Source organism: Rhinolophus hipposideros (genome assembly GCF_964194185.1).
Source record: "Rhinolophus hipposideros genome assembly, chromosome: 5".
In the NCBI taxonomy this organism is placed as follows: Eukaryota; Metazoa; Chordata; class Mammalia; order Chiroptera; family Rhinolophidae; genus Rhinolophus; species Rhinolophus hipposideros.
The window spans coordinates 101,246,268-101,271,707 of NC_138051.1; the positions used below are offsets into that span (position 1 = coordinate 101,246,268).

The 25,440-nt window shown below is 43.7% G+C and overlaps 1 protein-coding gene across 1 annotated transcript in view; it reads left to right on the forward strand.

Moving 5' to 3' along the window:
* Positions 1–3,218: 3,218 nt before the first annotated feature.
* TDRD9 (tudor domain containing 9) overlaps positions 3,219–25,440 on the forward strand; it is a 66,680-nt gene continuing 44,458 nt past the window's right edge. The window contains exons 1-5 of the mRNA XM_081048494.1: positions 3,219–3,337; positions 6,259–6,339; positions 9,064–9,228; positions 12,006–12,109; positions 23,883–23,947. Of these exons, the coding sequence (XP_080904620.1) occupies positions 3,254–3,337; positions 6,259–6,339; positions 9,064–9,228; positions 12,006–12,109; positions 23,883–23,947 (499 nt within the window). The 5' untranslated portion in view covers positions 3,219–3,253. The remainder of the gene's footprint in view (positions 3,338–6,258; positions 6,340–9,063; positions 9,229–12,005; positions 12,110–23,882; positions 23,948–25,440) is intronic.

Here is a 25,440-nt window from a genome sequence, read left to right on the forward strand (position 1 = left end):
CCTGCGCGTTTTAATGGGGGGAAAGTGAGCTGTGTGATGGAAGGAGAATGCTTGTCCGAGACAGTTGGGCCATCAGTAGTGAGGCTGAGCAGGGGAGAACGCTGCCCAGGGCAGGACTCGAGAACCTTCACCGTGTCAGTGGCTCTGACGCCCTTGAAAGAACACTTATCTATGACGAAGCCCCTTGTGTTCTGAGAGCTTGTGGCAGATCTGACTCCTGTTTTCAAATTCAGAACAAGTACTACCACCTTGATTTAACTAAGGAAAGTAGTCAGATTTTGATCATGTGTTGTTAGGCCAATTAATAAACTACAAATATGTGTAGGGAAAGACTGAAGGAGAGCAAAACAAAAGCTTGGATGCACGTGGATCGGGTGGGAAGGACGATGGCAAACATAGAGGGGGCGAGGGGGCAGACAGGGGCGGGGCTGAGACGCAAAGGAAAGGTGGGTGCCCGGGCGGGACAGGGAGCACCCGGGGAGGGATCGAGCTCGGGCTGAAACTTGGGAGAGACAGGGAGGCTTAAAAATGGTTTTGGAAATAAAATTATTTCCCACTAAAAGTTTATAGCCCATGAATTTTAATCATTCGTAAGTGTCAAGTGATGCCCTGAGGTCCAGACTCACGGGAGGAACTTACAGGAGGGTGGTGAGTGGGTGAGGCGGGTCGGAGCGCCCCATCGCGCCTCTTGAGTGGAATGAAGTCCCTTTTCAGGATATCTGTACTTCATAAGTTGTGTTTGCTTGTCTACTACCGATTTATTGTAGTAGCAGGGCACCAACACGTAAATTGGTGCGTTCTATTGGAATTGCGAATAAATGCTGGTTCTTTAAGCTAGCTAACCTTTTCAGTGCTGTGTTTTATAGGTTTTTTGTCTTAGCAGGTGCTGAGCCTACAACATGGACGGCTGTGATGGAGGGATAAGAGTATGCGCAGCTTATTTTATGAGTATAAATTCTGTGCAGTGGGTACAGGGAATTTTCTCATTACCCTGCTCGCAGTGTGAGCCTGCACAATGTGTGGTTTTGTATTCGTGGGTGTGAGTACCCTCATCTAGATGAGATGCAGCATCGGGTTGTTTACCTTGTCTTTTTTCAGATAAGAACTAGCACTGTGTTTGTTTGTTTTGTCTGAATCCAGGTCCACGGCTACCTTCAGCTAAATTAAGCAGTATCACTTGCACCCCAGAGAAAACTTACACATATCCTGACTTGCCTATAAATCGATGTAAGGAGGAGGTAAGATTATTCTTGTTGTAATGTAAATTTGCTTTTTGGATAAATGCCGAGGTCTAACACGTTGGTTCATAGTCTGGAAGTGTCGAGGTGCCATGAGCACCCCTGGCACGTGCCAGGCTGTGGCCACAGAGGACAGTGCCCAGCGGTGGGGGGTGCTTCGGGTAACACCCAAGTCCATGGTCTTCCTTTTGGCTGAACTCATTGTGTTCAGCCTCCCCGGTGCTCGTCTCCCAGCGCTGCGTTGCTTGTCCAGTCTTTCCCCGGAAATAGCTGCTCCTCCCCACGGAGCTGCTTACTGAAAACTCGGTGCTCAGTCTTTTTGTAAAGCAGATGGTGCCCCCGGCCGCCTCCTGCCCAGCATCCCATTGGGTTTTCCTTACACGTTTCCTGTGAGTACACTTCTGCCTCGCAATCGAGGTGATCCGTCAATGAGCTGTCGTTCTGTGAATAATGCTGGGCCAGACATAGCAGCATCTGTGTGCATTTACAACTACTTTGTAAATTAGTTACATGTTAGCAAACATGGTTAAAAGTAAGCATTGAAACCCTTATTAGCTCTACTAGTGGAGGAGGTAGTTACAGATTAAGCTGTAAATATCCCAAATTTAATTTTTATTTTGCTGTAGATTGAAGCACATGTTTGTAGAATAGATACACTATATTAATTTGTAGGGGCCAATATTCAAATTAAGTTGTATTCCCTGACTGCAGCAGTTGCTAAAGAGATAAGAGCCTAAATAAATTTGGGGGCGGAACTGGATTGCAGTTTTAAAAATGTTCCGTGCGGATTGTAAGTGGGACAGTGGAAGTTCATTATTTAAAAATGTGTCTGAAGGTTTCAAGTGGAATTTTAAAACCACTTGAGTATGGTTACAGCGGTGTTTTCATATTTCTCAGTAGAATTATTTAAAAACTTTAAAAACAATAGAAAGTTAGAGTTAGCAAGAGCTATAGAAGCCTCCATTGGGTGTTTCCATTTTTATTAACGGAGAAGTTGAGACCCAGAATTATAGTCGGCCTGGCTTCTCTGCCGCGTACCGGCTACTGTCCGTGGTGGCCAGGCTGCTCGGATGTAGCACATGTGTGACCGCTGGCTCTCTTGTGATGTTTACGTGGTTAACTACTAATTTAACTTTTAAAGATGGAACTCAATCCTGAAAATCTTCTCCAGATAAAGCTTGTTCATGGGTAATACTTCATAACATGGCTAGTTTTGTGGCAATTTTGAAAGACTTTTTTTTTTTAATTCTAGGTTATTTCTTTGATAGAAAGTAATTCTGTGGTCATTATTCACGGAGCCACGGGCAGTGGGAAAAGCACCCAGCTGCCGCAGTATGTCTTGGACCATTACACCCAGCGCAGTGCTTACTGCAACATTGTGGTTACCCAGCCCCGGAAGATCGGGGCCAGCAGCCTCGCCCGCTGGGTCAGCAGAGAGCGTGCTTGGGCCCTGGGTGGTCTGGTGGGCTATCAGGTGAGAGCAAGAGCCGTCCCTCCGGGTTCGTTTCTGTTCTGTGTAAGGGGACTCTTTTCTGCTGGAAATTAAAATGAAACCCGTTGCTTATAGAATAGAACTATGGCATAATTTAAAAAAATACTGAAACTCTGAATTTCTTGAAAATAACTTTAGTTTCTTTCCCAGTTGAATAGGAAGGAAATGAGAATTCTCAGACTTACGGCTTTCATAATTTTAACCTTGTAATTATAATTTTGTATGTAGATGTCTTCAAACACAATTGTCTTAATGTAAAAACGTTATAGGCAGCATGACTAGACAAACCAACCCCCCCCAAAAAAGAAAAAAAATAACCTAGCTTTCTTTTTCATTTGGGCCCTGTCTTTTCTGTGATATACAGTCATTTTTCATTCCCTTCCTTACCTCCACGATGAAATGGACATAGCCTTTCTCGGTAGTTACATGCAAGCCCTTGAAACCTGCAAATGTTCTCTATTCTCATTTCCTTCCCCACGTGTAGGTAGGACTGGAGAAAATAGCAACGGAGGACACCAGGCTGATGTACGTGACCACCGGGGTGCTGCTGCAGAAGGTGGTCAGTGCCAAGAGCCTGGCGGAGTTCACGCACATCTTCGTGGACGAGGTAGGGGTCTGTCTGCCATGCACTCTGGGTCTGCAGGGCACGCGTCCTGGGCAGGTCCGCAGGTCTGCTGACTCTCTGCTGAGTGCCCAGTGCTGTTCTTACTCTGTGCCTGTGGTTCCACAATGCCTGTGGGACGCTGCTCCCTTGTTTAGACAGCTCTAAACAAGGCCCAGGGCGGCCCTCATGCCCGATTGGGCCCCGTCTTGGGAATAAAAAAGTTCCTGGAACGCAGTTCTGCTTGACATGTCTGGCGGCTGCTGCATTACCACAGAGATGACGAGTAGTTGGGACAGAGACCCTGCACTCCCAGAGCTGGAAGCCCTTACTGCCTGGCCTTGCACAGGAAGTCTGCGGCCCAGTTTAGAGTGTAGCCCCACCAAGGAGCTTTAATCATATGAGGCATTTCCAGTGCTTACAGATACTTTCCATCTAGTAGAGTCAGGGCAGTAATATCCTTAAAAAACTGCTAAAGTAAATAGAAGACATCGAGCTAGTCACCTTTCTTAAAGAAACTAATAAAGCATCGTGAACCCCGTCTTTGTGCTGGTCTTAGCTTTCTGGACTTTTCTCGATAAGGATGGCATGTTTCCCTGAATTTGTTTATATTTTAAAGCAGTTTTTTGAGGTGGAGGTTGTGTTGAGACGCCTGTTCTGGGAGCTTTGGAAAGCCTTCACTGCAGACTTGCGTTAAACCTGTGCAGTCACCAGGCCGTGAAAAGCTGTGCTTACTTCTGGAGGCATTAGAAAGTCAGCAAAGGAACAGGACTTGTGGGCGGCTGGGAGCAGGGGCTGGAGCGCGTGCCTGATAGAGGAACGCCCAGGCCCGGTCAGCCTGCGTCTGCCCCTCTCGGTGTGGTCACCGCAGCACCGAAGCGCCTGCAGTCAAGCTGCGTGGACACACATACAACCTTGTTATGTGACGTGGTGTAAATTACTGTGGGCCGTTGGGAGGAGCAGGGGTGGAAAAGCATCGTTGTCATGCTGGGTGAAGCGGTCCTGAACTCATCTTTATGACTTTGGTAGTTTCCAGTGTCTATACTAGGTTAGGTCTAGAGGAAATGCGGGTGTGGTGGCAGTGTGTCCACAGGTGGTGCCACAGCCATCACAGTGGTTACCACTTACCGAGCCTTTATCTAAGGGCTGCAGAGAGGTGGTTGCGGGGTTCACCCGCGGCATTGACACTCGAGCTCAGCTGATGGTGCCCCATTTATTTCCCGTATGTCCAGTGCCTTTCTGACCCCTCTAAGGAGGTGCCTACTCTGCACGCTCGAGTGACGCAGGCACCAGGCCCTCACCGGCTGATGGGACTGGTGGGTCGCTGTGACAGCAGCTCCCTGCGTTGCCCCGAGCAGGCGCTCTGGTAGCTGTTTTACTTACTAAGGACTCAGTGGGTCAGTGTAGTACCTGAGTTTCAGATTTACGAACAATAGTGTTTTGATTGTGTGGGTGATTGAATTTCAAAACAAATCTAAAGCAAAAGTTGAAGATGGCCAGGCTATTGAAATGGAACGGTAATGTTTTTAACGTCTCAGGCCTTGAGAAAGAACAAAGTAGCTTCAGGTAAATCTTCCATTCCATAAGCACTTTACGAGTACCTGCCTCATAAGACGCTGAGGGTATAAAGCGGTAAGTCATAGTTTCTGCTCTCAGCCACTGTCTTGGGGACGCAGACATCTGCTGCGGCGGGGGAAAGTCCCGTGGCAGGGAGAGCACTGGGGATCCTGGGGATCGAGGGGCCAGAGGGGTCCGCAGAGGCAGGAGGGGCAGGCAGGGCCAACCCTGGGAGCCCGGAGAGCAGCTGTATGTGTCAGGTCAGCACTGAGAGTGTGGCGGTCCTTGGAGGGTCTCGGCGCAGAGCAGACAGCACTTTGGGCGTTCACTGGTGAGTCGTTATTTTTCTTTCTCAAGTCAGAGGCAGGGTGTTTGTGCTGAGGAAGTGTCCGGGAGTCTGGTGATAGGACGGAGTGCGAATTAGATTTGTGTTCTGTTAGGATTTCCAGCCATTATACCCGACGTCAAACACTGTCCAGCCACGGAATCGTCTTTGCTTTTCCCTGTGCTACTTCCCCACACTCCTGCTTTAGTGGGAAGTGAGGAAGATAGTAGGACCTGGATGGAGCTGGTTTCCGAGGAAACGATCAGCCTTTCGCATTGGCAAGAAGAGACCGCCTCTTTTCAAACTCAGTAGTTAATTTCTCCATGCTGGGCGAGAAGTGGCCCAGAACAGGGTCTCACTGCCCCATGTGTGCTCAGGGGTCCTGACGTCCCAGCCCTTTGCTGTGAGCTGGCTCCGGGGCAGGGCAGGCAGGCCTGTTGACGGGCTGGCTGTAGGACCTGGGCTGGCTCTGCCCGGGAGGTCTGTCAGAGGAGGGCCAGCCCTTCCTACCCGAGGGAACTGCAGCCCTGCATGTCATGGGATACGTCCTTTTAGGCAGGACTCACCGCTGCCCGGGCACAGCTTCTGCCCTGTACTTATTTGCTCAAGTAACAGTGTAACTTGTAACTATGCAGAGGTGTGGGTAGGCAAGGGGGCATGGGGAGGTCTGTCCAGTGGTTCCCTGTGCTGGGACCCGTTGGAATGATTTCGCTTGTCACAGTGACCCAGGGGCACTACTGGCATTGAGTTGGAAGGGCTGCAGATGCTAAACATTACCCAGAGGCCAGAGGATCCCAAAGGGAAGCACTGAGGGGGACAGTGACCCACATGGCCTCTTTTAGGCTCTCTGGTTTGTGGGTCCATGTCTGCTCCCCCTTAGCCAGGAGTGGTACTGGGAATGGTACCGGCCCCCCGAGGAGCTGCCTCTAGCGGAGAGAGCTGATTTACGCCAGGCTCCCAGGCGCACCCATCTGTCCATCCGTTCAGCAATGACATGTGCCTTGCTTGGTGCCATATGGGGGTGATCCGCTGTCTTATTTTGTAGGTCCACGAGAGAACTGAAGAAATGGATTTCCTGCTTTTGGTAGTCCGCAAACTTTTAAGGACAAATTCACGTTTTGTGAAGGTAAATTTGATTTCGTGAATAACAGAAATATTTAGGGGTAAGATTTATGATTTAGTTTTGTTTCTCTTTATTTTAACGAAACAGTGACTCTTAACATTCATTGCGGTGTGGAGCACTCCAGATTTTGCTAGCAAGTTGGCTAAAGGGCTTTCTCTTAGAAACGGAGTATGCGATACTTTTTGGTTATTATGTTGCATTAAATTCTAAGAGTTTTTCCAGCCTCAGCAAACCATCTAATAGCATTAGGTTGATGCAAAAATGATTGCGGTTTTTGCAGTTTTTAACCTTTTAAACTGCAATTACTTTTGTACCAACCTAATAGTTGACTGTAATGAAATGCTGGGTAATTAAAGCACTGCTTTTGGTTGAAGAAGCACCACAATTTAGAGGCATGGGAACATATCTGCGATCTCTGTTTTGAAAAAAGCACGAAAGCACATTGAAGTTTGAGAACAGTTAGAGGCACTACTGTTTTAGAGACTTAAGGTATGAGTTAATGGAAAGTACGTGGGAATGGTCAGTATCGTTTACATCTTATCTGCACAAAAAGGAAGGTATGGGGGCCGGCCCGGTGGCTCAGGTGGTTAGAGCTCCATACGCCTAACTCCGAAGGCTGCCAGTTGGATTCCCACATGGGCCAGTGGGCTCTCAACCACAAGGTTGCCAGTTCAATTTGTCGACTCCCGCAAGGGATGGTGGGCTCTGCCTACCATCAACTAGCAACGGCAACTGGACCTGGAGCTGAGCTGCACCCTCCACAACTAAGATTGAAAGGACAACAACTTGACTTGGAATAAAGTCTTGGAAGTACACAGTGTTCCCCAATAAAGTCCTGTTCCCCTTCCCCAATAAAATATTTTTTTTTTTTTAAAAAAAGGAAGGTGTGAACTTGCGGAGGGTTTGTAATAATCACGCAGTCTAGACATAGGTCCCCTTGGCTGTGTCGACAAGAGGTCTTTTGGAAACAGCTTTCTGAAGGGTAGCAATCATTGAGCTGTTGTTATCACTATGCAAAGGGACTGCGAGAGGACTGACTGTTCATGGAAATGGTTGCTTTTACACCATAAATTACTTGGTCTTCAAGTGTTTTGTCTGTTTATCCGTTTAGGGAAACATTTCTTCTCTCCCCACCCTCCAAGATGGGAATGGCACATTCTCACCTGCTGGGACTAAGTAAAGGGAGCGTGACACTGGCAGTCTGTTGTCTTATTGTCACAGATGACTGTGAAATGATGAGAGAGTTTGGCGCTTACGTTCGTTTTTGGAATTTTAACCTGAAGATGACATTAAAGATTGTTTAACAAATTAGGGATTTTCTTGAGTGTCATTTTGAGACCTTTCTTTTGTGCTTTAAGATAATGACTTGATTACGGGCTTTTTTAGTTTTCAGTAGTAAAAAGAGTTAAGAGTTTAGTAGATTTTTTTAAAATTACCACACTGCTGAAATTTGGTACCTATTGTGTAAGTAATAGGAAATGGCTTGTCAGTTTCAGCATTTTCATGGTTTATTTAAAAATATATGAAGCAGAATATTTTCTAAATTTCTAAAATATGTAGTTGGGCCAAGAAATTAGAAATCAAGTTCTAATAGTTTTGTAGTAAGTTTTTTGAAACTCTCAAAGATTCCTTTTTTATTACTTATTAAAAAAGAGAGCTGCTGCCAGAGACCGAGGTGTGGGAGCAAGGCAGGTAGGATTTAAGTGGCCCCTTCTGTCCCCACACAGGCCGTCGAGGTCCCACTCTGTGCCGTCACTGCTCGTTAACCTGGTGCAGCCTGGGCCCAGCCTGGGCAAGCGGGTGTGTTGGGCAGGCTGGAGGCGAGGTGAGGGCCACTCAGGAGGGAGGGCCCACGACGAGGTGGCCGGTGCGAAGCTGACTCTGCACCTAGGACTCTCCAGATTGGGCTCACGTTTGATTGTCTCCTGTGATGAAGTGTGTCCCCTCGGGACACTCCAGCACTGCAGGTGGCTTCTTAGAGCCTTCTTTCCACACTTAGCGTGTCATCTCAGAGTGAGTTCTGCACAGTATGGTTCTACCATTTGTATCGAACATCACTGGGAAAATACAGATACTTTGTCCACCCGATAATTGTACCGGCAACACCTACGTTTTACTCTTCTGCTGAGACTGATGCTACAGAAATCCTGGTGGCAGGGTACGTGAGGTGGCCCATAGCCAGCAGACAGCTGTGCTCCCTGCCGGGCGTTCCGGAGACCGTGCAGAGTGCAGCTCCTTGGCGGCTGCCGCCTTCTCGGGGGCACAGCTGCTGTGCTCTGGGTGCCACCCTGGCACTCTAGGCTGTGTTTCTGAGGAATGTCATCCCACACCTGCTCTTTGGCAAAGCTGAAACCTGCAGTCAAATGGGGACTGGCTCCTGTCGGCTGCTCACAGCCGTCGTCCAAGAACGCACGCCTCCAGATTGTGGCTGAGAGCCGTGCTTTTCTGGAACCTCTGTCCTTTCTCTGGAACATCATCTTGTCACTTACTCTGTTTTAAATACGGTTTTTGATGACAAGTCTCCCTTGAGAGAAGTCATTGCAGAGAAATAGTAAAAGTGTGTATCTCGAGCATTCTTTAAACTATCGCACTGGAGATTAAATCAACGTGTTCCGTTAGTCTCAGAGATCATTAAAGCAGAAGACAAGCCTGGATTTAAAAAGTATTTCACCTCCGTTATTGCCGTTGTCGTGACTGTGTTTGTTCTCGTGGTTCCCTCCCCCGTAGGTAGTTCTGATGTCAGCCACCATCAACTGTACAGAGTTTGCTGATTACTTCGCCATTCCTGTGCAGAACCAGATGCAGCCCGCGTACGTTTTCCAAGTGGAAGGGAAGCCCCATTCCATTGACGAGTTCTACCTCGATGACCTGGAGCCCATTCACTCCCGCAGGGTAGGTGGGCGGCGCTGCCTGTGATCAAACCTGCATTGTTCAGCTTGGAATTGGAGTGGAGAGAGGGCCTGCGGGCCTGGAGACCATAGGGCGAGTTCGCGGTTCCTGGGCTCATCGTTATAAGCGGTGAGCGTGAGACATGCTCACTCTGCGTCCCTGTGAGAATGGTGGGCTCATTTTATCCTTTCTTGGTGTTCAACAAGAAAGTGTCAGATGTTGTTCAGCTATGAATGATAGATTTTATAAATTGAGGGTAGGAGGTAATTTTATTTGGAAGAAATTTAAGTTTTCCACCATACGTTGTATTAGTCACAGACAGGTGATTCCTGTGGACCTGTGCAGGGGCTGGGCCAGGCCTCGGCATTGCTCTCTCAGTCCGCGTGGTCAATGCACCAGGGCCTCTGGCCGGCGGGGCAGGGGGCGGCGGGTCTGATCAGCAGGCTGGAGAACGCAGGGCTTTAGCATTGTTTACCAAATATCCTGTCATTGGTACCTAATGGGGCCTGGTAAATTGTCAGTGAATGAATATTCTAGACTTAACTATATATGCATTTTAAGCCTTACAAAAATAATGCCTTCCGTAGAATAGATTCTGGGAGTCGTTTTTGGAGTCAGAGGACCTTTGTTACAACCCCAGTTTATTATTAGGATTACTGCAGCAGCAGTTGTGTTGCCTAAACACACTTTCTGATGTTACCACGAGAAGCAGCCTTTTCTACTGTTTTACATCTCACCCTTCTCACCTTAGGGACCTCTTCTGGTTCACTGTCTGCCCTCTTCTCCTCCCTGTACGAGCTCCTTTTCTTGTCCACACTTACACGGGACGGGGTCTCTTTCATCTTAAAAAGTACCCTCCAGAGGTCCCATGTTATCTGTACTTTTGCCAAACTTTGAACACCAGGGTCTGCTTCACCCTCCCACGTACTCTTCGTGGTTGCCTGGCCTCCACTGATCTGCTCGCCGGGATGACCAGTGACCTTGTTACGTCATCGAGAGCTCTCAGCCTGAACTCACCTGACCTCTCTGTACTATTCAGCACTGTTGGCCTCTTGGATTTCACTGAAACTCACCCTTGGGTCCCACGATGTCCTCCTGGTCTTTCTGGTACACACTCTGGCTGTTCTTTTCAGTGTCCTCTGAAGAGTCCCTTTCGTCCTTTATTTTCAACTATTTTTATTGCAAAACCCCACCCTTAGCAAAGTACATAAAATATAGCTGTGCAGTGTAGTGAGATTGTGGAGTGGACTTCCCTGGCCGACAGCACCGACTGCCACCGGCTTCCTCCACCTTCCCATCCCGGGGCCCTGCTGGCTCTTTGCTGAGCAGCCCACACGACGTGCTGCTCTGTGGCCTGTCTGCCTGTCTGTCCTTTGACCATGCTGTGCTGCCAGGACAGCGGGTGCCGATTCCCACATGGGAGGAGGCCAGGGCCAGTGTGCTTTGCCATCTGTGTGCAGGCCACTTAGAGAAAGCACGGCTCCAGGTGGGGTCTTAGCAGTGTGTCTCAAACATATTCTCCGGGCTTGGAACCCAGAACGTGGAGAAATGACGTGTGGATTGCTGACATACTTTTTCCATGGTTTGTTTATTGGAAAACAATTCTAGATGGGTCTGGAGCCACTGTTAGAGTTGATGAAAACAGTACCTTTTTTTTCTGGTGATGTTTTTTTGTGTGTGTGTGTGTGTATGTACAGTGTTTTCGTAAACCTTGGTTATTGTTTGGGTAAAGTAGAAAATTACTTAAGGTAAGAGTGGAACATCAAATGGATCTATTAGGCATGCTTCTTCGAAATTATTGATTAAATAAAAGGCAGTTTTGTCATACTTACATTAGTAGAATTGTAATAAAAATGAACAATGGATGATTTGAATATTAGCTGACTTAGTGTACTCTAAGTAAAAATTGAAAAAAAAAGTTTACATTTGTGGCTAGCTTCTCATCACCTGAAGAGTTCTTTCAATGTGTCCTTGATGGAATCACATGTCATATCTACACGTAGTGTTTGGTGAGTGGAATCAGTAGAGAGAGAAAGAGCTTTCTTACTCTTGGTGGGAAAAAAAACCACTATGGTGATACGAAGTCCTGACATGACTGTCACCCCAGACGTCGGAGGGGGTACTTACACAGTGGTGACCCCAGTCCTGTGAGGCTATCCGCTCAGAGCAGTGATTCTCACCTCACTGGGGGGTTTGCTTGTGGCTGAGCCCCAGTGTTCTGGGGGGCGCCCCAAGGGCAAGTTACGATTACTGGGCAGCTTGGCTGTGACACAATTAAAAGTAGTCTGGTGACCCCCTGCACCTTGGGTAGCGTGCCAAGATGTGGTGACATTATTACTGCAGAAACTGGGGAGGGGGTATTGCCTTTGCCTGGTGCTGGCGAGTTCCAAGGACTCCTTCCTACGCGTGACGAGGTGGACCTCTGGGGCTGTTGGAGGTAGGGCTTGACAGAGGGGAAGGGCTCTGACTGGGCTCCATGGCTGTTTGGAACAATTTACTGTGTCTTTAAAGTCGGTTCCTGCCAGACAGTTCACTTCTGCTATTTGGACGCTGACGCATCCTTGCTGCAATGACAAGGTCAGGGGGTCCTAGGACTTTGCGTTTCCTGTGTCAGGTGCCTTCAGTGGTGCCGGACACGTAGCAAGTGCTAAATACTGACTGCACATGGTCCTGTCATTGGGGGTACCTGTCACAGTGACGTACTGAAGGGGGGGCCCCATCCCACCCCGGAATCCCCCGGTGCCCCTATTCTGGTGTTCCAGCTTCTTTCCTGGGTCTAGCTCTCTCCTCAGCTCCTGGAGGAGCCGGTGATCACGAAGGACATATACGAAGTTGCTGTCGCCCTCATTCAGATGTTTGATGACATGGACATGAAGGAGAGTGGGTAAGAGACACCAGCTGGTCACGTGGATGACTGAAAACATGTGTTATGCACTTTGACACTTGTTAGTGTTTTTATAAAACTAAGATTGACCTACAGGTACTTTTTCAGCAGTCATTCTATATATTTAAAAATAAAGTTAGTGTCTTGTAAATTTTTCCCTGAAATTGCACTTTGGAGTAGTTAAGACCATGCGCAGTACCGTTTCAGGACTGACAGTGAAAGGCTTGAAACCACAGCCTGAAGGTGCAATCATTTTTGCAGGCACGTGGAAGCCACCACTCTGAGCTTTCACCGCAACCCTGAGGTGAAACTTAGAGGGCTTCTTTCGAGAAACTGTTGCAGGCCTTTCTTTGCTTTTCTTTCCGTTTCTTACAGAGATATGTTCCCAGCTCAAAGCAGTGTCCTGTTCTCGTCCAGACGGTCATTCATTAGCTGGCCCTTGGGGACCTGGAGCACATTTTTCCCTCAGCAACACTTTTAGGTTATAAGTAGTGGCCAACGCCTGTAGTTTTTAAACAGTATGCTGTGTTCCGGACCTTTCCTGTGACATCTACTATAGCTCATAAATACAATTTATATATCGGAACAGCGAACAATGAAATGGGTTTCAGCTGGTCATGGCAGCCAGCCCTCGAAGCTGGGGTTGCTGTTCCCTGTGGGCTATAGGGACACGTCCACGCCACGTATTTCCCTTCTTCAGCCGCTAGTTGTGAAATGTGACCACACTGGAGTGTGCAGCCACTCACTGTCTTCCAGCGTCCTGAGCAGACCTTAGCATTTGGTGGCCATATTCCAGCCATCGCCCCTTCTGGCTTTATGCACTGTGTGCTATTTTAGCTCTGTTTGTAAGCTCACGCCGTTTTGGGGACTGTTTTTATCACCAGTGTGCTTAGATTTATCCGAATGGATATCATCTTATTTATTCATCATTCTGTCTGTGTCCTGGACTTTTCTTCTTAGATCATACTCATTCTTCCTAAAGTGTGCCCTTCAAAAATTGCTTTAAGAGTCTGTTGGTCAATGTTCTCAGTTTTTATTTAGCTAAAAATATCTTTATTTCATTCTCATTCTTTTTTTTTTTTTTTTTTTTTTAAATTTTTTATTGGGGACGGAGAACAGGACTTTATTGGGGAACAGTGTGTATTTCCATGCCTTTTTTCCAAGTCAAGTTGTCCTTTCAATCTTAGTTGTGGAGGGTGCCATTCAGCTTCAAGTTGTTGCCTTTTCAGTCTTAGTTGTGGAGGGCACAGCTCAGCTCCAGGTCCAGTTGCCATTGTTAGTTGCAGGGGGCGCAGCCCACCATCCCTTGTGGGAGTCGAACCGGCAACCTTGTGGTTGAGAGGATGCGCTTCAACCAACTGAGCCATCCGGGAGGCAGCTCAGCTCAAGGTGCCGTGTTCAATCTTAGTTGCAGGGGGCATTGGCCACCATCCCTTGCGGGACTCAAGGAGTTGAACTGGCAACCTTGTGGTTGAGAGCCCAGTGGCCCATGTGGGAATCGAACCGGCAGCCTTCGGAGTTAGGAGCACGGAGCTCCAACCGCCTGAGCCACCGGGCCGGCCCCCTCATTCTCATTCTTGAAATAGTTTTGTTAGGTATAAAATTTGGGTTTGCTATTTAATTCTCTCCGTCCTTTTCCTATTTTTTTTTTGTTTTTTTTAAATTAGTTTCAGGTGTACATAACAATGTAATAGTTAGACATTTCACCCCTCACAAAGTGACAACCCCTTCCCCCAGTCTATTGCCCCTCTGACATTGTATATACTATTACAATTCCATTGACTCTATTCCCTATGCTCTACTCCATATCCCGTGACCATACATATATATGTGTGTGTGTGTGTGTGTGTGTGTCTATATATATATATATATATATATATATATATATATATATATATATATATATAATCGTTGACATTCGGTATTATTCAGCTTCAGGTGTACAGTGCAATGGTCAGGCATCTACACCGTCCATGAAGTGGTCTCCCTAATAAGACAAGTGCCCATCTGGCACCCTACAAAATTTTGACAACATTATTGATTATATTCCCTAAACTGACTTTCATATCCCCATGGCAATATTGTGGTTACCAATTTGTACTTTTTGATCCCCTAACCTTCTCCCTCACCCCCACCCCCTCCCATCTAGCAACCATCAGTTTTCCTCTATATCTCTGAGACTATTTCTAATTACTTTGCTCATTTATTTAGTTCTTTAGATTCCATATATAAGTGAGATCATATGGTATTTGTCTTTTTCCTTCTGACTTATTTCACTTAGCATAATGTTCTCTAGGTCCATCTATATTGTTGCAAATGGTAAGATTTCATTTTTCTTTATAGCCGAGCAATACTCCATTGTATAAATGTACCACAGTTCTAATTTTTATTTAAATAGCTTTATTGAGATGTTTACATACATCACATGCACTTGTTTTTATTGCTCTTTCTATGCTTTGATGATTTTCCCAATAATCTTATTACGGTGAGAAGTCACCTTTTGATGTAACTGTTCCTTGTGGGTAAGTCTGATTTTGGTCTGGCCAACTTCTGGGGCGCTCTTTGGCGTTCTGCAGGTTGACTGCTGTGAGCACGTGTGGTTTCTTCTCATGGATCTCCCTGCCCCTTGGGTTTGTGGAGCCTGGACCCCGGTGTGTCCCGCCCCTTGGGTTTGAGAGGCCTGGTCCCCGGTGTCTCTGTTGCTTCCCGACAGCCTTCCACTGAGCAGCTGTCAGCACCCACTGTTGATCTTGTGTGGGCCAGTCATTACATTAGTGATGTTCTTATTTATTCCCTGACATCATTCTGTAAAGAGGAATTTTCCTTTTGTTGTCCTGTCTCTTTTCTCCTTATATCTCTCTTGTTCTTTTCCTGTCAACAGTGGGCTCATGGATTTTTCTTTTTCCTTTAAATCGACTTTATTTTTAGAGCAGTTTTAGGTTTACAGCAAAACTGAACAGAAAGTACAGAAAGTTCCCATATACCCCCTCCGCCACATGTCCACAACCTTCCCTCCCGTCACCATTTTGCACCAGAGTAGGGCATTTGTAACACTTGACACGTCATTGTCACCCAGAGTTCATAGTTGACCTTAGGGTTCACTTTTGGTGTTTTGACAAGCGTATGATGACATGTATCCACTATTGGTGCCAGACAGAGTAGTTTCACTCCCCCAAAGCCTCTATGCTCTGTTTATTCTTCCTTCCCCTTAATCCCTGGCAACTACTGATCTTTTTATGTCTCCATAGTGTTGCCTTTCCCAGAATGTCATAGAGTTGGAATTACACCATATGTAGCCTTTTCAGACTAGCTTCATATGCACTTAAGATTCCTTCATGTCTTTTCATGGTTTGATACCTCTTTCTCTTTTTAGTGCTGATACTATTCCACTGTCTGGATGGACCACAGTTTGTGTATCCATCACCTACTGAAGGATATCTTAGTTTCCAAATTTTAGGCCTTAATGAATGAAGCTGCTCTAACCATGCGGGTGCAGGTTTTTGTGTGGACATACATTTTCAGCGTCTTTGGATAAATACCAACGAATGTGATTGCTGGATTGTATGATAAGAATATGTGTAGTTTTGTAAGAAACCTCCATACTGTCTTCTGAAGTGGCCGCACGATTTGCACTCTCCCCGTCCCCCAGCAGTGACTGAGAGAGGCTGTGGCCCCACGTCCTCTCTGGTCTTGTCACTGTTCTGGTTTCTGATAGGTGTGTCGTAGTATCGCATTGTTTTAATTTGCGTTCCCCTGATGACATGTGATGTGGAACATCTTTTCATGTGGTTGTCATCTGTATGTCTTCTTTGGTGAGGTGTCTGTTCAGGTCTTTGGCCCATTTTTAATTAGGTTGTTCGTTTTCTAATTGTTGACTTTTAATAGTTCTGTATATATTTGGGATAATAGTCCTTTATATGTCTTTTCCAAATGTTTTCTCTCAGTCCGTGGTTTGTCTTCTCGTTCTCATGGATTTTGACTGATTTAAAGTGTCAAAGTTAATTACAGTGAGTTTTCCGTTTTGATGGTCAGTTGCCCACGCTTTGGCCAGCGGGAGCCTTTTTAAGCTGGCTCCTGTTCCTTTGACACATGGCATTTACTTGCTTCCGGCACGGGATGCCCCAGGCTGTCCACTTTGTTTGCTCCCTGCAGTAGGTCAGGAGTCACCCATGTGTCAAGTGAGAAGTGTTGTTAGTGAGTCTGATCTGGGTGCGCTCACTGCTGCCTGGAGGTGTCACTGTTTCTGAGGCTCTGAAACAGACAGAGCCGGAAATGTGTTTGTAAATTATTATAAATTCATATTGATGTGTCAGTCCACATTTGACATTGGTCTTACCTTGATTTTTCTTTTATATTTTTAGTGCTTTTTAGAAATTATTTGCTTATTTGCTTTTCCCCATAATGTAATGATAAAATAGTTTCAAAAATATAATAGTAGGGGCCGGCCAGGTGCCTCAGGCAGTTGGAGCTCCATGCTCCTAACTCCAAAGGCTGCCGGTTCGATTCCCACATGGGCCAGTGTCCTCTCAACCACAAGGTTGCGGTTCGACTCCCGCAAGGGATGGTGGGCTGCGCCCCCTGCAACTAACAACGGCGACTGGACCTGGAGCTGAGCTGCACCCTCCACAACTAAGACTGAAAGGCCAACAACTTGACTTGGAAAAAAGCCCTGGAAATACACACTGTTCCCCATTAAAGTCCTGTTCCCCTTCCCCAATAAAATCTTTAAAAAAAAAAAAAAAGTATAATAGCGATACTCCTTGTAAAGCGAAACCTGTTGAGTGAGGTGTACAGTGTCTGTGCTGTTTGTTCTGTTCTGGACTATACCCCGCTTGGCGTACAGCCGCAGAGACCCGTGTCGGATAGTGCTCGGAGCGGTAACTCGCACTGGTAATCGGTTTATTTTAAAGCTGGGTTCATCTGTTTACTAGGTGCCTGTTTGAAACATTTTAAAGAAGCTGATTTCAATGTATCGTCTTTCTCTTCACTAAGTCAGTATTTACTTTTACCATAATTTCCTTCCTTCTGCTTTTTGGTTTATTAATTGTTTTTCATCTTGTTAAGTTGAATAGTTATTTATTTTCATTCTTTCACTTTGATACGAATATGGAAGCAATTACTTTTTATCTTGTCACTTCTGTGATGGTAGCTCATACGTTCTGCTGTGTCATGTTTCGGAGGCAGCTGCACTCTGGCCTGCATCCCTCTGTGTGACCGAGTCCTCCTCCAGTGTGTCAGGGACCCCATTTTGTGACCCGCTTTGTTGATGGTGATTTAGGCTGTCCCCTCCTTTGGCTGCTAGGAATAATGCTGCTGAGCGTGTGTCCAGCTTCCTAGGTGGGCATGTGTTTTCATGTTTCTTGGGTATATACCTTGGTGGGGTTGTGGACCATCCCTGACTCTTTAATCATTTGAGGAATGCCAGACTGTTTTCCAGAGCATTGGCATCCCACCAGCAGCTCACGAGGGTCCCGTTTCTTCATGTTCTCGCCAGCACTGGTGACTTTCTGACCTTCCGGTTCTGGCCACTGGGTGAAGTGATAGACACTGTGCTTCTGACTTATTTCGCTGCTGACAGTGAAGCTGCTCTTCTTTTCATGTGCTTGTTTGTGTCCTCTTCAGAGACATGCGCATATATTTACTTCGTTATAGAGACATAAATCCTTTGTCCATTTGCAATTGGTTTTACTCTTATTATTGAATTGTAAGAGTTCATTGTATATATTCTAGACACAAACCTCTTTTTTTTGGTATTTGATCAACATTTATTCATTCATGTGCCAATAATGTAATACCCACTCTCATTCATTTCATGAACAAATCCTGTCAGTCCTGCCTTCAACGTATGTTGAGAATCCTACTTGTTTACTGTTACGATCCTGCCCAGTCACTATCTTCTCTTTTCTGGCTTATTGTTATAGCATTCTTTTTTATTTTTTTTTTTTTATTGTCCGGTGCACAAAACAATGTAATAGTTAGACATTTATCATTTATATCTTGCACTGTGTCAACCCCCCTCACCCCATCCGCTATTTCTCTGACATCGCACCGAGCCATTACATTTCCACTGTCTCTATTCCTAATGCTGTACTCCGCTTCTTGTAACTATGTACATACATATATATACATATATATAAAATTATAGTTGGCATTAATTATTGTTCAGCTTCAGGTGTACAGTGCAGTGATCAGGCATCTACATCTTCCCTGAGGTGGTCTCCCTAATGAGACAAGTGTCCATTGGATACCCTACAAAATCTTTACAACATTATTGATTATATTCCCCAAATTAACTTTTGTGATCCCGTGACCATCTTGTGGTTACTGACTGTGCTTTCTAATCCCCTCATCTCCCCCCGTATCCCCAGCCCCTTCCCATCTAACAACCCTCAGTTTTTCCTCTTTGTCTCCAAAACTGTTTCTGATTAGTTCATTCACTTATTCTTTTCTTTAGATTCCACATATAAGTGAGATCATACAGTATTTGTTTTTCTTTGTCTGACTTATTTCACTTAACATAATGTTCTCTAGGTCCATCCATGTTGTTGCAAATGGTAGGATTTCTTTCTTCTTTATGGCTGCGTAATACTCCATTGTATTAATGTACCACAGTTTCTTAATCTAATCGTCTACCGATGGGCATTTCGGTCGTTTACATGTCTTGGCTATTGTGTATAGTGCTGCAGTAAACATAGCAGTGAATAAAGATTTTTGAATTGGAGTTTTGGATTTTTCCAGATAGATACCTAGGAGTGGAATTGCTGGATCATAAGGTAGTTCCATTTCAGATTTTTGAGATACCTTCATACTGTTTTCCATAGTGGCTGCACTAATCTGCAGTCCCACCAACAGTGCACTAGCGTTCCCTTTTCTCCACATCCACGCCAGCACTTGTTGTTTGTTGATTTATTGATGATAGCCATTTTGACTGGGGTAAGGTGGTATCTCAGTGTGGTTTTTATTTGCATTTCTCTGATGGTTAGTGAGGTTGAGCATTTCTTCATATGTCTGTTTGCCATCTGTATGTCCTTTTTAGAAAAGTGTCTCTTCATGTCCTCTGCCCATTTTTTAATTGGGTTTGTTTTTTTGGAGTTGAGTTGAGTTTTTTTATAGATTTGTGATATTAACCCCTTATCGGATATATCATTGGCAAATATCTTTTCCCATTCAGTAGGATCCCTTTTTGTTTTATTGATGGTTTTCTTTGCTGTGAAAAAACTTTTTAGTTTGATGTAATCCCACATGTTTATTTTTTCTCTTACTTCCCTTGTGCGAGGGGATATATCAGTAAAAATCTTAGTCTGAGTAATGTCTGTGAAGTTTTTTCCTATATTTTCACCTAGGAATTTTATGGTTTCAGATCTTACATTTAAGTCTTTAAGCCATTTTGAATTTATTTTTGTATATGGTGTAAGGAGGTGGTCCAGCTTCATCTTTTTGCATGTATCTGTCCAGGTTTCCCAGCAACATTTATTGAATAGACTGTCTTTACCCCACCATAAATCGTTGCTTCCATTGTCGTAGATTAAATGACCATGTAGGCATGGATTTATTTCTGGACTCTCTGTTCTGTTCCATTGATCTATGTGTCTATTTTTATGCCAGTACCATGCTGTTTTGATTTCTATGGTCTTGCAGTATAATTTGATGTCAGGTATCGTGATACCTCCCACTTTGTTCTTATTTCTCAAGATGGCCGAGGCTATTGGGGTCTTTTATGGTTCCACATAAATTTTAGGATTATATGTTCTATTTCTTTGAAAAACGTCCTTAGGAGCTTGATAGGAATTGCATTGAATATGTGTATTGCCTTAGACAGTATGGACATTTTAACTATATTAATTGTTCCTATCCATGAATGTGGTATGTGTTTCCATCTATTTGTATCTTCTTTCATTTCTTTCTTCAGTGTCTTATAATTTTCGAGTACAGATCTTTTACTTCTTTGGTTAAATTTATTCCCAGATATTTTATAGTCTTTGAAGCAATTGTAAATGGGATTGTTTTCTTAATTTCTCTTTCTGATATTTTATCATTGGTATACACAAATGTAACTGATTTCTGAATATTAATTTTGTATCCTGCTACTTTACTAAATTCATCTATCAGTTCTAATAGTTTCTTGGTGGAGTCTTTAGGGTTCTCTATATATAGTATCATATCATCTGCATATAATGACAATTTTACTTCCTCCTTACCAATTTGGATGCCTTTTATTTCTTTTTCTTGTCTGACTGCTGTGGCTAGAACTTCCAGCACTATGTTGAATAGAAGTGGAGAAAGTGGGCAACCTTGCCTTGTTCCTGATCTGAAGGGGAGTGGTTTTAGCTTTTCCCCATTGAGTATGATGTTAGCTGTGGGTTTATCATCTATGGCCTTTATTATGTTGAGATATAATCCCTCTATTCCCACTTTCTTAAGGGTTTTTATCATAAATTGCTGCTGGATTTTGTCAAATGCTTTTTCTGCATTTATTGATATGATCATATGGTTTTTATTTTTTATTTTGTTAATGTGGTGTATCACAATTGATTTGTGGATGTTGAACCACCCTTGCATATCAGGGATGAATCCCAGTTGATCATGGTGTATGATCTTTTTAATGTATTGCTGAATTCTGTTCGCTAATATTTTGTTGAGAATTTTTGCATCTATGTTCATTAGAGATACCGGCCTGTAGTTTTCTTTTTTTGTAGTGTCTTTGTCTGATTTTAGGATCAGGATGATAGTGGCCTTGTAAAAAGTGTTTGGGAGCCTTCCCTCCTCCTGGATTTTTTGGAAGAGCTTGAGGAGAATAGGTGATAATTCTTTTTGAATGTTTTGTAAAAGCCATCAGGTCCAGGGCTTTTGTTTGTTGGGAGATTGTTGATTACTGATTCAATTTCCCTGGTGGTAATCAGTCTATTCAGGTTTTCTGTTTCTTCTTGAGTTAGCCTTGGAAGGTTGTATGCTTCTAGAAAATTGTCCATTTCTTCCAGATTGTCAAATTTGCTGGCATATAGTTGCTCATTGTAATTTCTTAAATTTTTTTTTGTATTTTTGTGGTATCTGTTTTCACTTCTCTTTCATTTCTGATTTTATTAATTTGGGTCCTCTCTCTTTTTCTTGATGAATCTGGCTAACGGTTTGTTGATTTTGTTTATTTTCTCTAAAAACCAACTCTTGGGTTCATTGATCTTCTGTATTGTTTTTCTGGTTTCTATTTCATTTATTTCCGCTTTGATCTTTATTATCTTATTCCTTGTACTAACTTTGGGCTTATTTTGCTATTCTTTTTCCAGGTCCCTTAAGTGTGAAGATAAACTGTTGATTAGTGATTTTTCTTGTTTCTTTAGGTTGGCCTGCAATGCTATGAATTTCCCTCTTAGGACTGCTTTTGCTGCATCCCATAGATTTTGGGTCATCGTGTTATCATTTTCATTTAGACACAAACCTCTTATCAGATATATGATTTGCAAATATTTTCTCCCATTCTGTGGGTTGTTGTTCTATTTTCTTGATGGTATTCTTTGAAGCACAGAAGTTTTTAATTTTGATGAATTTCAATTTGTCTATTTTGTTTTGTTGCTCATGCTTTTAAGGATCCATTGCCAAATCAGGGCCATGAAGGTTTATCCCTGTGTTGTTTTCTAAGTGTGTTACAGTTTTGGCTCTTTCATTTAGGTCTTGGGTCCATTTTGAGTTACTTTGTGTGTATGTGAGGTAAAGGTCCAGCTTCCTGTTTCGGCATCATGCTGGCTACTTCCCCCAGCACTGTTCTTCCCCACTGGCCAGGGCTGGCAGCCTCGTCAGAAAGCAGTCGACTGGATATGTGTGGGTTTATTTCTGGGCTCTCAGTTCTGTTCCATGGGTCTTTGTGTCCTGTAGCAGTCCACACTGTCTTGATTCCCTTGCCTTGAAGTAATTTTGAAATCGGAAGTGTGAGTCTTCCTGACTCGATTCTTCTTTGGGATTGTTGTGGCTGTTCTGAGTCCCTTCCAGTGCCACGTGAAGTTTAGAACCAGCCTGTCAATTTCTGCAAAGAAGCCAGCTAGGATTCTGAAAGGGATTGTGTTGAATGTGTAGATCATTTGGGGGAGTATTGCCATCTTCACAACATTGTCTTCTAGTCCATCAATGGGATGATTTTCCGTAGTTTATTTCAACAGTGCAATAATTTTCAGTGTATAAGTCTTGCAGTTATCTTGTTAAATTTATTCCTGTGTTTTATTCTTTTTGATGCTATTGTGAATGAATTTATCAATTTCATTTTCAGATTGTTCATGGCAGGTATATAGAAATAACAGTTGATTTTTATATATTGATCTTGTATCTTGCAACCTTGTTGAGCTCATTTGTTAGTTCTAGTAGGATTTCCTATTTACAGGATCATGTCATCTAGAGATAGAGAGAGTTTTAGTTCTTCCTTTCCAATCTGGATGCCTTTTATTTCTTTTTCTTGCTTGATTGCCCTGGAACCCTGTTGACTGGAAGTGGCTCGAGTGGACACCCTTGTCTTGTTCCTGATCTAGTTCCACGAGTAAGTGTAATGTTCGCTGCGGGCTTTTTCCAGATGAGCTTTACCAGTTTGAGGAAGTTCACTTCTGTTCTTAATTTGTTGAGTCCTTTATTATGAAAGAGTGTTAGAATTTGTTACATCTTTTTCTGTGTCTGTTGAGATAATCATGTGATTTTTTTTTTCTGTTGATGTGGTGCATTACATTAGTTGGTTTTCAGATGTTAAATCGATTTTGCAAACCTGGTATAAATCCCACTTGGTCATGGTGGACAATTCACTTTCTGTGTTGCTGGATTTGGTTTGCTAGTATTTTGTTGAGGATTTTTACATTCATTTTTATAAGAGATATTGGTCTGTAGTTTTCTTGTGAAGACTTTGTCTGGTTTTGGTATCACGGTGGTACTGGCCACATAGAATGGTTAGGAAATGTTCTGTTTTTCCGAAGAGTTTGTGAAGAATTGGTATTCTTGGCATGTTTGGTAGAATTTAGTTATGAGCCGTTGGGATCTGGGCTTTTCTTTATGGGTAGTTTTAAAATGGCCAATTCAGTCTCTCCATTTGTTATAGGTCTATTCAGATTGTCTGCTTTTTCTTGGGTCAGTTTCAGTAGTTTGTACCTTTTTAGGAAAATGTCCATTTTACGTAAGCTGTCTCATTTGTTTCATATAATTTATTTCTGTAACGTCAGTATTAATGTCCTCTGTTTCATTTCTGATTCTAGTAATTTGAGTCTTCTCTCTTCTTTTGGTCAAACTAGTTCAAAATTTGTCAACTCTGTTGGTCTTTTCAAAGAACCATGTTTTGGCATAGAAGGGGTTCCCGGGTCTGCAGAGGAGTGAAGGTTCTCATTCCACACAAAGTAAATATATTGACAGGAGTCAGGGCGAGTGGATGATTTGAAATCTTGTCCTGTGAGAGTGCTTTCTAATAAGAGTTTGGACTCTGTAGAGTTTACAGTTTGCTTGTGGTTATTGTTAATGTTTTGTATTTTAAGGTTCTGTATTACAACAACTAAATTTCAATGAAAAATTTTACAGATAGTAAGTTTTTATAGGAGAAAATAATGGGAGTCAAGAGGCTTGGGGTCCCGGGAGTCATCGTGGGGCCTTGGGGAGTGGCTTATCCTTAGGAGTTTGCATTTTCATGTGAGAGAAAGAACATCTGCTGCCTGATCTGTAAGAGCCTTTCAAGCTCAGAAACTGCAGTATTAGGGTTCTGGAAAAGCCGTGGCTGTCGTAGTCTTGGTTAATATTTGTGCACCTCGCATTTTCATAGGATCAAGACCTGGTCGGGTGCCCCGTTTGTGTCGGAGCGGAGCAGTGTGTTGGTGTTTCTGCCAGGTGAGTGCCATCCTTCCGTGACCTGGAATTGTAATGCCCCTCCCATCTGGGCAGAGGCTAAGGGTATGTCTGACACATACCAGGAAAAGTGGTATTCACCATATGGGTCTCTTTTTACACCCCCTAGAATGTGAACAAATGTGATTTTCAGTTTGACGTCTTACTATATGTAACCTTTGTATTGCTACAAAGATTGCTAATGAAAAGCTTAATTTTTTGAAGGTACTCTTACCCCGTTCAAAATTTTCAGTAGAATACTTTGTTAAATTTTCTTTGTTATATGTATGTGGTTATAAATATGAGGTAATTGTCATCGATCTATATTTAAGGCTTATTTTTTTTAATTAAAGTTTATTGGGGTGACAATTGTTATTAAAGTTACATAGATTTCAGGTATAGAATTCTGTATTACATCATCTATAAATCCCATTGTGTGTTCACCACCCAGAGTCAGTTCTCCTTCCATCACCATATATTTGATCCCCCTTACCCTCATTTCCCACCCCCCTCGCCCCTTACCCTCTGGTAACCATTAAACTATTGTCTCTGTCTATGAGTTTTTGTTTCTCACTTGTTTGTCTTGTTCTTTTGTTGGTTTTGGTTTTATACACCACATATCAGTGAAATCATAGGGTTCTCTGCTTTTTCTGTCTGACTTACTTCGCTTAGCATCATACTCTCAAGATCCATCCATGTTGTCACAAATGTTCCTGTATCATCTTTCCTTAACGTCGAATAGTATTTCATTGTGTATATATACCACAACTTCTTTATCCATTCATCTATCCAAGGACATTTTGGTTGTTTCCAGGTCTTGGCCACTGTAAATAAAGCTGCAATGAACATTGGAGCACACGTGTCTTTATATGGGTAGATGGGAGAGAGATTGCTGGGTTATACAGTAATTCTATTCGTAATTTTTTGAGGAACCCCCACACTGCCTTCCATAGCGGCTGCACCAGTCTGCATTCCCACCAACAGCGTATGAGGGTTCCTTTTTCTCCACAGCCTCTCCCACACTTGTTACTATTTGTCTTGTTGATGATAGCCATTCTTACTGGGGTGAGGTGATATCTCATTGTGGTTTTTATTTGCATTTATCTGATGATTAGTGATGTTGAGCATTTTTTCATGTTTATTTGCCATTTTATGTCCTCTTTGGAGAAATGTCTCTTCAGGTCCTCTGCCCATTTTTCAATTGGGTTGTTTGTTTTTTTGTTGTTGTTGAGTTGTATGAGTTCTTATATATTTTGGATATTAGCCCCTTATAGGAGGCACTGTCTGCAAAAATCTTCTACCATTCAGTCTGTTGCCTCTTTATTTTGTCGATGGTTTCTTTTGCTGTGCAGAAGCTTTTAAGTTTCACATAGTCCCATTCATTTATTTTAGCTTTTACTTCCCTTGCCTTTGGAGTCAAATTCATGAAATGCTCTTTGAACCCAAGGTCCATAAGTTTAGTACCTATGTTTTCTTCTATGCAGTTTATTGTGTCA